This window comes from Ctenopharyngodon idella, chromosome 15 (assembly GCF_019924925.1).
Source record: "Ctenopharyngodon idella isolate HZGC_01 chromosome 15, HZGC01, whole genome shotgun sequence".
In the NCBI taxonomy this organism is placed as follows: Eukaryota; Metazoa; Chordata; class Actinopteri; order Cypriniformes; family Xenocyprididae; genus Ctenopharyngodon; species Ctenopharyngodon idella.
Genome location: NC_067234.1, coordinates 34,742,865 through 34,757,462, shown reverse-complemented (window position 1 = coordinate 34,757,462; position 14,598 = coordinate 34,742,865). Strand labels below are relative to the sequence as shown.

At 39.0% G+C, this 14,598-nt stretch overlaps 2 protein-coding genes across 7 annotated transcripts in view; both read left to right on the top strand.

Annotated features, from left to right (window-relative positions):
- Nucleotides 1-567, top strand: part of sik3 (SIK family kinase 3) — a 26,007-nt gene extending 25,440 nt beyond the window's left edge. For both annotated transcript variants that reach the window (XM_051863956.1, XM_051863955.1), the window contains one exon: nt 1-567. This exon is cut by the window's left edge and continues 1,538 nt beyond it. The gene's annotated coding sequence lies outside the window, so the exon portion shown is untranslated.
- Nucleotides 568-705: 138 nt separating this feature from the next.
- LOC127496224 (transmembrane protein 25) lies at nt 706-12,378 on the top strand. Of its 5 annotated transcripts, none has more exons than XM_051863971.1 (15): nt 706-3,085; nt 3,418-3,478; nt 3,552-3,899; nt 4,442-4,732; nt 5,743-5,874; nt 5,973-6,006; nt 6,091-6,194; nt 6,331-6,417; nt 6,894-7,985; nt 8,074-8,173; nt 9,109-9,234; nt 9,508-9,696; nt 11,142-11,285; nt 11,365-11,417; nt 12,133-12,378. In XM_051863971.1, exons 2-9 carry the CDS (start codon nt 3,424-3,426, stop codon nt 6,965-6,967), a joined length of 1,125 nt encoding a protein of 374 aa, XP_051719931.1. In that variant the 5' UTR covers nt 706-3,085; nt 3,418-3,423; the 3' UTR covers nt 6,968-7,985; nt 8,074-8,173; nt 9,109-9,234; nt 9,508-9,696; nt 11,142-11,285; nt 11,365-11,417; nt 12,133-12,378. The 5 variants fall into 5 exon arrangements, with proteins under 5 accessions (XP_051719931.1, XP_051719930.1, XP_051719928.1 ...); XM_051863970.1 differs by having other exon boundaries at nt 3,549-3,899; XM_051863968.1 differs by lacking the exon at nt 706-3,085 and adding an exon at nt 3,256-3,274.
- Nucleotides 12,379-14,598: the final 2,220 nt, after the last annotated feature.

Genomic DNA, 14,598 nt, shown 5'->3' with positions numbered 1-14,598 from the left:
TGTCAGAATCATGGTATGTAAACTCGCATTTCTGATTTTTTTTTATCACTGTTTTTTTCTCGCAATTTTGATTTTTTTTCTTAGAACCATGAGATATAAACTCGGAAAGTTATACAGTCCAAATTATGATATAATTAGCCTTTTATAGTAAAAATTCTGTGGCGGAAACAAGCTTCTGTAGAAATGTGGCTGAGATTGGACGATTTCTGCTGCCGTTTCGTCTTCAGTCTGACCAAACCAATAACGGTCACATGATCATCTGATGTGAGACGGGCGTGTGTTTATCAGACCGTCTCCCGTCTGTGTGCGAATTTGTGTCGATGGTGATGAAGAGAACCATGATCCTCCTCATCCTCCGTCTGTCCATCATGTTATGCTCCGCCCTCTTTTCCTTTCTAGATCTGTCATTCTCTTTTCTCTCTTTTTTTTTTGTTTTTTTTTTTGTTTTGTTTTGGCTTTATGTTTTTGGAAAAAAAATACTAAAGTGCAACAGCAATGGTTAAAAAAAGAATTCCAAACTGAGAGAAATAATAAATATATATAAATAAAGAAATGAATATGACAGAAGTGTGTGTTGTGTTCTTTGAGAGCTTGTTCAGTAATGCTACGGTGCTGAAGATCCAGATCACACTGCATCTGCCGAACCACCAAACACCTTCGCCATGCTTAAATTCCCTGCCGCTTCAATATGACTGCACAGGACCTGAAAGAGAGCGTTTACACTAATGCCAGCTGTAGCCCTTTTACAGCATGTGCTTGTGTTATGAACAGATGTCTGACTTGTGTCAAGCTGCTTTTGAAGTCATTAATAACTGATGAACATTGACTCTGTTATTGAACTGAATTGAGCTGAATAATGACACTATTGTCTTCTGTAGAGCTGCTTTTGAATTTGTTTCATAATTGATGACTCTTACAACATTAACTGTTATTTTCCTGTTTATTACTGTGAAGCTGCTTTGAAACGATCTGTATTGTATAAAGCACTACAGGAACAAGTCAATGTTAGCACTGATATACCTGCATATGTTTCAGAAGCATCTGCTGATGAATAAATGCCAGGAAGAAGTTATGTTACAGTTATCAACCTTCATCTGAGGACTCATTCTGAAGTTTAGGAGATAAAACTGCTTGTTTTGATGCAGTTTTTATTGAATCGGTCACGACTGATGCGATCGGTGTTTGGTGAGACTCTACCTGTGTGAGTCCACCGAGCAAGGACACTTGTGTGTCTTTTTACTTTTCTGCTACTTTCCTGTTGTCTCTCAATAGCCGTGTTTCCACCGCAGGAACTTTCCTCAGGAACTAGGGACTTTGGGGTGGTATTTGGTGTCTTTCGACCGCAGGAACCAGGGTCTAAATGAAGTTTTAGGTAAAAATTCCTCCCCAGAAAGTCCCTGCTCGTGAGGTATTTCCTTTTCAAAGATCAGGAACTTTTGGGGGTGGGACTTGGGTGCTGAACATGCTGATTGGTTGAGTTCATGCAGCATTTTATTTCAACCACCATTTTTAAAAGTCTGTGGTGCGTGCAAGAAGAGTTGTTTGCTATTCGAATCAACAATGGAGTTTAAAAAATACGAACAATGGACCGACGACCAGTTTCATCCAGACGAAACCTTGTAGAAAGTTAAAGACCTGTCTCTCTCCTCCTATTCATAGCGAACTAGGTGTCATCCTTTCACAGAACAACCAGCTGGACGATAATCAATCAGGTTTAAAAGCAGCCACTCAACCGAGACTACCTTTCTGTCAGTCGCTGAAGCCCTACGGATTTCGAAAGTTGATCCCAAATCTTCAGTTCTCATTCTGCTAGATTACCTGCCACCTTCGACGCTGTTAACCATCAGATCCATGGCTGGAACAACACTTTGCTGGTTTGAATCTTACCTCACAGCTCCGAAACACATCATCTGGTCCCCGGGGTACCCCAGGGTTCAGTACTTGGACCTCTCCTCTTCTCCATAAACACTACATCACTGGGACCTATTATACAGGCACATGGTTTCTCCTACCATTGCTATGCTGATGACACTCATCTCTACTTTTTATTTCAAACAGACGATCCCACAGTAGCTGCAGACCGCCTGGCGGAAATTTCGCAATGGATGGAAGAACATCACCTACAGCTCAGCCTAGTGAAGACGGAGCTTCTTGTCTTCCCAGGCACAACTTTACCATCCAGCTCAGTTCGAGGGTAATCTTTGATGAACAGCTGACTTTCAAGGACCACATTGCAAGGATGGCATGATCATGCAGGTTTGCACTGCACAACATCAGGAAGATCGGGCCCTTCCTAACGGAGCATGCTGCACAACTTCTCATCCAGGCCCTTGTTATTTCTAGACTGGACTATTGCAATGCTCTTCTGGCTGGACTTCCAGCATATGCAATCAAACCTCTTCAACAGAGAGGCACAAAATCACTTTCCAGAACCTTCTCATTCACTGTTCCTCACTGGTGGAATGATCTTCCCAAACCTATCCGAACAGAATCCCTGAAATATTCAAGAAACAGCCGAAAAGTCATCTCTTCTGCAAGCACTTACTCTGTTCTCCTTCTCTGCTTTCACTGTTTCTCAATCCCTCCCTGTTCTAGCTTGTTCTATTGAAACTTCTATCAGTTCTTGTGTTTATTGCCTGTTTAAGAAGAATCGGCTGCTGTATCCCTCATCTGTATGTCGGTTTGGACTTACAGATGAGGAAATGCTGTCTGGATGCTGTTCTTCATCATCATGAGTTCTGTGTGCAGCTGCTCGTGTCTGAATGTGAACCTGCACTGCAGAGGCTGAGCAGACCTGACTAGTCGAGCTCAGATCTGACGAGGTTTATCCTGCGTTTGGATAGAGGAGGTTCAATAAACACACACACACACACACACACACACACAGTCAGTGAACACTCGTCTGCTGCCTCCTGCTCTCAGTGTTTTATATCAGTAATGAATCACAGCCCCCCCCCCATACGTGCTGCGTCAGTGTGTGTGACGCTCCTGTGTGAGTGTGTGTGTGTGTGTGTGTGTGTGTGTGTGTTTGCATTCTGAATGGATCCTCAGCCGGCTGGAATCAGCAGCGTCTCTGTGCACAGAGGTAAAACACTCCGAGAGAGAGAGAGAGTGTGTGTGTGTGTGTGTGTGCAAGATTATTGTCATGTGCATCATTTGTACAGTATCAGTGTGTGTGTGTGTGTGTGTGTGTGTGTGTGTCTCCTTCAGCTGAGAGATGCAGACTCTGCATGTCAACATCACTCTGGACAGATTCAATCACACACTCAAATCGGTCTGAACGACACACACTTCAGCAGTTCATGTGTGCAGCTGGACAATTCTAGTTTGTAATTATGTGTGATTGTAGTTTTGTGTAGCTGGTTGAGACTCTCCTGGTTGTTTCTCGTGTGTGTGTGTGTGTGTGTGTGTGTGTAGGTGACTATGAGGACACGTCTCTCTGCTTTATTCTTCCACACCATGATCTGGGCCAGCACAGGTAAGACGTTCTTGTTTAAATTATGTTTTTGTTTCAGTTTTGCTCTTGACTTTATTTTTCTCTCTGCCAGCAGCATTTGACCCCGCCCCCAAAATTGACGGACAGCAGACCTCGTCAGTCACCATACAGGAGAACATCACTCACCTGTTCAGCTGCCAATCAGAGGGCTGGAATCCTCAAGCCCCGCCCCTGCTGACCTGGTACCTGAACGGGGAGAGGCAGAGCGAGGTGACGGGCAGCCGGGGGGCGGGGCGTCTGGTTATGACATCACCAGGGGATTCCGGAGTGCTTAAATACGGATCCGAGCGCAACAGCACGTTCACACTCAAACCCAAGCGCTGGGACCGAGAGCTGGTGTGTGCGGCGCGAAACCCTGCGGGAGGAGAGAGTTACAACGCCACCGTCACGCTCAACGTCCAGTGTGAGTCTGAGACACGCTCCTGTGATAAAGCAATTAATGAAATTACATTACAGAGCAGGTACATAAACAACTCTTCAAATATTAACCATAATAATAATGTTATAGAATATACATTAAAATTGATTCATAATAATAATTTACATTTGAATCTGTCGGGTCAGATATCTGATGTAAAATTAATAAAAATAATGTCTCATATTAGTATAAATGATAATATTAATAATAATATTTAAATGTAAATTTATTTGTAATATTAACATATACATAACATATTAATGTTAATTTTGATCTGTCGGGTTGGATATCAAACCTAAAATTAAATAATAACAATAATAATAATGTTATATATTAATATAAAGTATAATATTATTATTATTAATAATAATGATATGAATTTAAATTTTGCTCTGTTGGTCAGATATTTTTGGTCAGAAATTTTATGTTTCAACCACAGATGGCGATAGAGAGGCCAAAGTTCCATAGTGCAGCTTTAAAAGCTTGAACTAACTTCCCACACGTGTGTTTGTTTCCTGGTGTCTCAGTCCAGCCGGAGATCCTGCGTGTGGACGCCCACTACAGCGAGACCTCTGACCCCGGCCTCTCCCTGATCCTCTTCGCTTTGGTTCGGTCCAACCCCCCCGCCACCATCACCTGGGTGGATCGGTCCGGTCAGCTGCTGGCCAACAGCTCCGACTTCCTCATCCTGGACTCACGGAGCTTCCCGTGGCTGGCCAATCACAGCCTACAGGTCACTCTGAGCAGCCTATCAGGAAACATCTCTGTGAACGCCAACAACAGCCTCGGCTCCGCCCACAGCAACCTCACGCTCACAGGTGACACGACGCGTTTATTCATTATTCATATTAGTAAATGTTCTGTTTTTTTTTAAAGAAATTAATACTTTCATCAAAGACGCACTAAATTGATCAAAAGTGACAGTAACGACATTCATCAAAGAATCCTGGGAAATAAAATGTATTCCACAGAAATATGAAGCAGCACTACGGAAGAGGATTAGGGCCAAACAATAATAAATAAATAAAAAAAACATCTTAAGATTAAAGTCAATATAATGCCAGATTAAACTCAAAATAAAATGTCGAGAAAACTCATTAAATTTGAGAATAAAGTCGTGTTTTGAGAGAAAACTTGTTAAATTTTGAGAAAAAGTTTAAATAAAATGTTGAGAATAAACATTTATTTTCCTTGAAATTTAACGATTTTTCTTGAAACACGACTTTCTCAAAGTTTATTCTCAATTTTTTTTTTTTTACTTTTTTCTTGAAATGTAACGTTTTTTCTCGAAACATAAAAACTTTATTCTCAACATTTTATTTCTACTTTTTTCTCGAAATTTAAAGTTTATTCTCCAACATTTTTTCAACTTTTTTTTTAAAAATTTAACGAGTGAAATCTCACATTATGATGACTTTAATCTCGAGATGGTTTTATGCTTTTATTATAACCCTAATCCTCTTCCGTACAGCACGACTGTTTCCAACATTGATAATAATCATAAATGTTTCTTGAGCATCAAATCATCATATCAGAATGATTTCTGAAGGATCATGTGACTCTGAAGACTGGAGTAATGATGCTGAAAATTCAGCTTTGATCGCAGGAATAAATTACACTTTACTAAATATTCACATAGAAAACAGCTGATTTACACTGGAATAATATTTCACTGTTTTACTGTATTTTTGATCAAATTAATGCAGGTTTGGAGAGCAGAAGAGACTCTTTCAGAAACATTAATAAATCTCGCTGACCCCGAACGTTTGACCGCTGGTGTAAGTCATGTAAATGCTGGTCTGTATGAGTTTGTGTCCCGTTCCTCCAGAGTTCCTGCAGTCGCGGGTGGAGGTGCCGATGTTTGGGATAGTGACGGGTGGTGTCGCCGGCTTCATCACCCTCCTCATCTTCACCCTGATGGTGTTCTTCCTCCTACAGAAGGACAAAAGCAAAGCCGTCGGTACAGTGACTGAACGCCCAACACTGCAGACGAGAGCTTTTAAGTAGTTGTATTCATGTGCACTGAAATGAAACGCTTGTGTCTCTGTTGTTTCTCAGAAGAGCCCGTCGCTGTTCATCTGTCCTCCAAACGGTGCGCAATCTCCCAGCATTCCCTGCTGATTATAACATCACTGAAAGGCTGATCTGGTGACTGTTCTGCTGTTTGTTGTTGCAGTCATGACATGGTGAAGGTCCAGGTGAACGGCGTGTATCTGCCCAGAGAGAACATGTCTTTACCGTCACACGTGCAGCTGAACGACGACCGGACGCTCTGTAAGGGTGAGGCTCGCTTCCGTCCACAGCTGCCACTGTAACTGGAATATGACATAAAACATTAGTGTATTACTGTACAGTTACTGTGAGTCTCTGAAACATCACCTGACCAGCACGACTAACTCAAGCTGACGTGTTTCAGGGCAGCAGATCTCCAGACCGAACACACTGGAGAGGAGACGCACGGACGAGGAAGAGGAGGATCTGTCTGCGGCCTACGCTGCTCGAGGTCAGAGGTCATGACCTGTGTGCCACACGCTTAAAGGGACAGTTCACTTTAAGCGTTAAGAATTCATTTTTCATTCATCTTCAGAACACAAATGAAGATATTTTAATGAAATATGAGAGATTTCTGTCTGTTCACCCAAAACGCTGAGATAAAGAGAAATAAATCCATATGAATGGAGCGGTTTAATCCAAGTCTTCTGAAGAAACACGATCGCTGTATGTGATTTAGTTTAGGCTTTTATTCACATATAAACACTGATCAGCAAAAGTAAATGATGTCCGAATTTACTGTCCCTTTAAGAATGAAAGAGCCACTGAAGAACCTTTCCAGGCTCCTCAAAAACATTTTCTCTAGTAATATTAATTTTTAGGGTTAGGGTTAGAACTGTGCCTTAAAGACCCCAGATATCCAGAACCAATCTCTTTACTGAACTGTGTGGTCGAGTCTCGTAGATGTGAATGATTGTGTCTCGACAGGTTTCGCTCGCTATCCGATGGTGGGCTACATCTATAAAGTGAGCAGCACCAGCAGCGACGAGATCTGGCTCTGAACATCTGCACACACTGACCTCTGACCTCTGACCTCACGCCTGATCCACCTGACGCCTGTAAGGTCAACATGGCAGCGGGCAGAACGTGATCCGGTTTCGTCGTTCTTATAAATCAAATGTCAGGTGACAGGCAGACTGCTTTGTCTTGATGAAGAACTACACTACCCATAATCCACTGTTCAGAGAATCCACTGTTACTATGGAAACGGGGACTTTTCCCCCCCAGACTAGCTAGGGATCAGTAACTAACATTAGTTAATTGTATTGCTGCTCTTACAATCAGAGGAAATACTTGAAAAAGACCAAAACAGTGAGAGTGATTCATGGGATCTGTAGTTCATTCTCTCCCTCAGAAGCACCTGTACATTAATGGACTCCACACTGTACTGACTGTAAATATGTGCTTTCATCAGTATTTACCCAGAGTTCTTTGCTGCTATACGGAATGCTACATCATATTTGTGTAATATGAATGAATGTTCACTAAATCTGCAGATATTGTGAAATACTTATAAATGAATAGAAGTTTAAAGAGTATTCTTGCTAAGGCATTGAAATCATGTGTATATAAATATTTGTAAAGCTCATTATGAAGAGATCCAGCAGGAGGCGCTGTAGTTTAACTCTAGCCGTACCTGAGATTAACTGGTGCTGCTTTATTATTGTTACTATTCGAGTGTGATTCTCTCTCTCTTGCTTGTGAAAGTTGCTGTATCAGTTATATGATGAAAATACCTCAATAAAGTGTCTGGAGAAACAACACATCACACACGATCAGTGCAATAATGTGTGTGAGTTTGTGTGTGTTTTGAAGGGTGTTCGCAGGTGTTTGTGGTCTTCAGTTTACGGCACCGGAAGTCAATGTGGATCGATCTTTCATCTGCAGTTTGTGCTCTTTATTGATGTCAGACTGTGTGTAAGAGCACGAAAACAACTATAAAACACACAGAGACGCGCGAGCGATCGTTCACAACACTGATTTAACGGCTGTCACGTGCTTTTTTCTCGACTGAAAACGGTTATTTTATTATCTTGATCTTAATCTTGAGCTTTTGTTTCCGTTAATGTTACGTGAGTTTGAGTTTCTTCTTCATTGTTTATTTCAGTTCATCTGGATAAAGTTCAGGTCCAGATCGTGTCGTGTGTTCTGACTTCCGGTTCATCGCAGTCTTTCACACCGTCAGCGTCTGAACCACACGATCTGAGGTACGGAACTACATTTGACAGAAATTATAAATATAAACCAGCGATATTTAAATGCATATTTAGTGGATTTGATTTTTTTAATTAAATAATGTTGGATTGTAACTTTAATGTGATATTAATAGCCTGTATCTTATTAGATATACACTTTTTTGTGTGTTAACATTTTGCTGTAACACTTCATAATAAGGTTTCATTAGTTAACTGTATTAGTTTGCCTGAACTAACAATGAAAAATACTAAAACAGCATTTAATAATCTTAGTGAATGTTATAACATTTACTAATACATTATTATTATTTAATGAACCTGAGGTAACATGAACTGTGTATTTTATTAAATAACTTAAATATAGATGAATAAATACTGTAACAAACATAATGCTCAATGTTAGTTAATGCATCACCAGGTTCAATTCTTTGTTAATTAATGATCGTTCATAAAACATTAATTTTACAACTTTAGTATATGTAGAAATTAATTTTAACCAAAATTAATAAATCCTGTAAAAGCTTTGTTCATTGTTGTTTAGAAACATCCACTGCATATTAATAAATATGAATAATCTGAAGCATATAGTGAGGTGTTATCAAATGTTGTATTTATAATCAGAATGTTTTAGAATATGAACATGATTTTTAATGTTGTGGTTTCTACTAATAAAATACTGTATTTGTCATTTCAGCGTGTGAACAAAGCTTTAGTGTTTAGATTGAGATCTGATGATTTCTGTGCGGTGTTTGACTTGTTTCATTCGTTTATTTAATCTGTAAAGCACATTTCAGCGAGTTCGGCCGATTAAGACAGAATCAGAGTTGTGTTGTAGTTGATGTTGGAGACGAGGAGCTCGAGATCATGGCGGATCTCACGCTCATGACTATAAAATGGAGGACAGTGAATCTGACACATCAACAACAGATTCTCCTCTTTATTTACAGGGAAGAGATCAAAGTGAAGGAGTAATAATCATCATAAAACATCACCGAGAGACATGGAAAGACGCTTGTTCTGGTTGTTCTGCCTGCTGACAGCTCTGAGATCAGTGGAATTAGCAGATGGAGCGGGTGAGAATCAACTTCAGCTTGAAATATTTGCTATTTCACAGTCACATTAGTATTTTATGGCAATACTAAGGGAATAAAAAAAAAAGCTAATTGTGGCTTTTTATCTCACAATATGGAGAAAAAAGTCAGTATTGCAAGATTTAAACTCAGAATTGTGAGATAAAAACTGGCAGTTACCTTTTTATTTTTTATTCCCTGGTGGAAACAAGCTTTCGTAGTATTTTGCTGTCAGTGAAAAAGGTGTAATAATCTAACCTACTGTTCACTTTGCAGATCCAGAAATCACTATTTCTAATATGTATCCGGAATGTCCCAATGGTGACTTACATCCTGAGAAGAAGTCACTGATGGAGGATGCAGATATGATCTACACATGTGTAGGGAACAACACTGTAGGGTGTCTTGAGAGTGATCCTGAGAATGATCTCTGTCCCAGACAAAAACTCCGCGTCAAAGTCCTGAGTGAGTGAAACGTGTCTGTTTTGGAGCGCTGAGAGTCACCCCACGCTTCTGTTCTGCATTTTACTCTATATGAAATGTAAAAACATGAATTATATGCACTATAATTGGACTGAACAGTGTGAGAAAGTCTTGCTTTATCGATTTACAGTTGATTTAGAGCTGAATCTGACACATCTCGTCTGTATTTTACTTCGTCTTCTGCAGCTGCTGGTATAAATCAAACGGGTCGTCCAAACACACGTGTTTCCACACTATTATACTCAATGATCAGTACAATTAAATACATAAATAAAAAAACTGCCAGAATAATTCAATAAACATATTCACAGAATATTTGAATGCACATTTGAGCATTTAAAACTGTAATTCAAAAATAAATAAACTGGTAAATCTTGCAGCATTTTCTGCTGAATTATGAAGGCCTCGCTGCTGCTGACATCTGTTATGATTCTTTAACATTTACTGACAAACATCGTAATAACACTGATCATACATGATGAATCACAAGCTGAGGGACACACTGATCACCATCATGGACACACACACGACCCTAAAATACTGCAGCAAACATTCATTAAACATTAAAGTACATAACTGATACAACAAACTAAGAAGAAACACAAGTACTAAAATGAAAAACCATCAAATCTGATTATCTGACTCTCACAGGGAATTCTGGGAATGTCAGTTTTGGGGCTTTTCGCTGTAAATTATAAGCTGATTTGTTATTTTTTACTCCTAAAAACTGTACATTTAACAGTATTTTTCTGTAAAATTACATGAAAGATTTGATCTATTACAGATTTTCTCCATATATAGTAAGAGAACTTAATGCTGTTAACTTACTGTAGCATTTTTACACTTTTTTACATACTCTTAAAAATAAAGTTTCCAAAAGGGTTTTTTTCTTTTTCTCGCAGTAATGCAATAGAAGATCTGTTTCTGGTTCCCCAGCAGTTCGTTTTTAAAAGAACCACTTTTTTCTTAGTGTGAAGAAGATTTTAAAAATCTAAAGAACCTTTTCCCACTATAAACTAGTGAAATGGAAAGATTCCATGGATGTTAAAGGTTCTCCATGGAACCATCAATGCCAATAAGGAGCTTTTATTTTTAAAGTGCAGTTAAAATTACAGTCATCTTTTACAGTGTATGGCCCTCTTTAACTAATATGTACTTAAAAAAATACATTAAAAAATAGATTAAAAAAATCAGTTCTGTGTAGATATTGTGTTCATGTTGCTATTGAGGTGGATACGGGTGAGATTAGGACAGGTTTGGGTCGGTTTAAGTGTGGGTTAATGGGTCAAAAGTGTAATTATAGATGTAAATACACAAATAAATACAGCTCTGATTACATGCAGGAATTTATTATTAATTTACATGTTAGTACATAGTAGTTAAAGACTCTTAATATAAAGTGTTATTTTGTGAATGTGTTCCTGCAGGCAGTGATGGTCTGATCCAGCTGAACACGCCGGCGCTGCTCACGGTTCTGTTCAGTGATGTCATCGTCACGGGTATGATCGGATGGGCCATTTACAGCATCTGCGCTCAACCCAGAACCAGGAGCAGCTACCAGGGCAACAAAGGTGCGGCGCACTCACAGTCCGCTTCATATTCCTGCAGATATCAGAAATCACTCATCTCTCTCTCTCTGTGTCTCTCCAGCCTCTGACCGGCAGAATCTGATCACTAATAATTCTGCAGGAGATATGTATCAGGTACGAGCAGCGTCAACATCTGGAGTAAACCATAAAAACTAATACTAACATGTTATATAATGTGTGTCAGAGTATTTCACAGGGTCCGGGGCCGCCGGGGGAAAATTTAGAGAAAAATGGTTTAAATCTGTAAAAAATTAATTAAAATAATATTAAATAAATAAGATCAAATGTACTGAATTTGACATGATCCGTCTAGATGAATCAAGTTGTTTTGGTAACACTTTAGTTAACATGAACTAACAATGAAAAATACTTCTACAGCATTTATTTATCATAATATTAAACTCAACATTTACTAATACATAATTAAAATCATGATGTAACTGTTGATGAACAGCTGTATTTTATTAACTAAAATAATATTAGATAATGCATATTATATTTGTTAAATTAGATGAACTAACATTAACTACTGAGACCTTTATTTTATTCTATTGACAAACAAAATGTTGTGTTTCTATGTTTGTTTGTATATCTAAAAATACTCTAATGATGGGTAAAATATTAAAAACCCAGATAATATTTTAGATAAATTTATAATATTTATTCAGAAATTCGGTCTGTATACATGGCGATTTCTAGCTGGCTTTAATATGTTATAAAGAGGTTCCTCACCAGAGGATGGTCATTAAATGCAGATCATTAATGTGAAGTTTTATTAAATTATTGAAATGAATTTCATTCTCTAACACGTGTTTTATCTGTTGTCCAGCCGCTGAACGCGCGCTCAAGCGAGTACAGCACTCTTCACGGGGCGCGCAAGCCGAAGAACTCCAAACAGCCCCTGTCACCCTGAGATTATTAGAAGAAATCTGTGTTTCATCAAATACAGCTGTGTTGCTCTTTAAAACGCTTTCATTAACGCTCTGATCTCTTTATTTCATTTAGCGTTCCTGTAAATGTAGATGCTTCAAATAAACGCTTTCGCTCGAGTCAATAAAATCTGTCTTTACTATCAGAGCTGTGCTGTCGATTCTTTCAACAAAGATTCATCACAGAACAAAGTGATTTCATTTGAGTTTATTAAAGGGATTATGTAATATGTATGAATGCTTGTGTCTGTGATGTTGATGTGAACGTTGATATTGTTCTGCAGACGCTTTGCTGCTCACATAAACACGCTGTCGATTACAGTAAAGATATGAATGTAATGCAGGTAGAACCGCAAATAAAATATTGTGAACATTTAACTTTAAAAGGATCGTTCTGTCATCATTTGTGTGGTTCAAACCTGTATGACTTTCTTTCGTAAAACAGAAAAGAAGATATTTTGAGAAATATCAATGAAAAATGTTGTTTGGTTCCCGATGTTCTTCGAAATATCTTCTTTTGTGATCAGCGGAAGAAGTAAAGTAATTCAGGTTTAAAATAACATTATGGGAAATAAATCCAGTTCAGCTTTATGACGTCATCAGAACTCAGTTTTAATAAACCGTTGTCTTTGATTGGTTATTATTAGTCACTAGATAATTTCTGGTATGTCTTCTTTGTGGTTTCCGTTCAGAGACGAGAAAAGCAGAAAACCGCCTGCAGCACAATATCAACGTTCACATCAACCTCACAGACACGAGCATTTATACATCCACACACACAAACCCAGATAACAAAAATATATTCTCAGAGTTTTTTTCTAATGTTTCCATTAGGTTATGAAATGGTAGTTCTGAGTATTCTCTGAACGTTCAAAACATCCATTTTATTAAATATTTTAAAACTTTTTTTCTTGATTTTGCAAACATTATGGGAACGTTACTTTTGAATGTTCTCTGAACGTTCTGGAACAAGTAGTATCATTTACAAATGTTAGACGAACGTCCAAGTAAACAATTTCAGGAAAAAACGCTCCACAACAATGTATAAATAATGTTTTTGTGCTAATGTTTTAAGAACATTATTAAAGACCAGATAACTCTGAATGAACGTTCTGTTAACGTTACTGGAAGAACGTTTGTTCATAACTTTGAAAGAACCTTGACAGAACATTAGCTAAGGTTCTGAGAACATTCCGGTTAGCTGGATTTACACATTCTCACAAACACACACATGCACGTCCTGTTTCTATACTGCAGACCACCGTATGTGAAAGTATTATAGTTTTTTACAATCACTAGGACACATTTCTCAATACTTAGGTCGCGTTTTCAAAACTCTTCTTCACACAGTTCATGGGGTGCTAGCGTTCTGCCATTGACAACCAGACTTCATTATAATAGCATCCATACCAACAGGTCAAAAGTCTGTCCATAGTAATTCATCTGCCTTACCTGAACCCTGAGGAATAAATATGCTAAGGGAATCTCTTAGCCCTACTTAAACTCTGAAACAAATTGGAGAGGTGGGTAAAACGAGGAACATGGGACGCATAGTGTACTGCCCATAGCAACTCTCATTACCAAGCAGCCCTGACCCAGGGGAGCACTTCAAACCCCAACACCGGTTTGGGGAGAGAGTTAAATACAATAGAGGGATGCTTGCAGACTTCCCAAAAAAATTCCATTTACCTTATACCATCCTTAATGTATCTTCGCCTAGAGCAGGGGTGGCGAACGTCGGTCCTGGAGAGCCACAGTCCTGCAGAGTTTTGCTTTAACCCTAATCAAGGTCTGAAGGGTTACTAGAAAGCTACAGGCAGAGTTTTTATCAGGGTTGGAGCTGAACTCTGCATGAACGTGGCTCTCCAGGACCGACGTTCGCCACCCCTGGTCTAGAGGTAAGCTCTCTAGCACTACTTAAACTTCGATAAACCATTGGAGAAGTAAAGAGGAGCATGGGATGCATGTCGTTCTACTCAACACGACTCCCTTTACTATAGCTTTGTGCACACTGTCGACTGATAGCAACCCATCCACAAGGGAGCGCATTATCCTACTTGACCCTTATTCATAAAGTAGAATAAAAGAGATGATTTACTGTCTTCCTCATTAGCTGTGATTTCCAACAACAATGTCAAATTTGGACTCGTCTGACCATAGAACACTTTTCCACTTTGAAACAGTCCATTTTAAATGAGCCTTGGCCCACAGGACACGACGGCGCTTCTGGACCATGTTCACATATGGCTTCCTTTTTGCATGACAGAGCTTTAGTTGGCATCTGCAGATGGCACGGTGGATTGTGTTTACCGACAGTGGTTTCTGGAAGTATTCCTGGGCCCATTTAGTAACGTCATTGACACAAT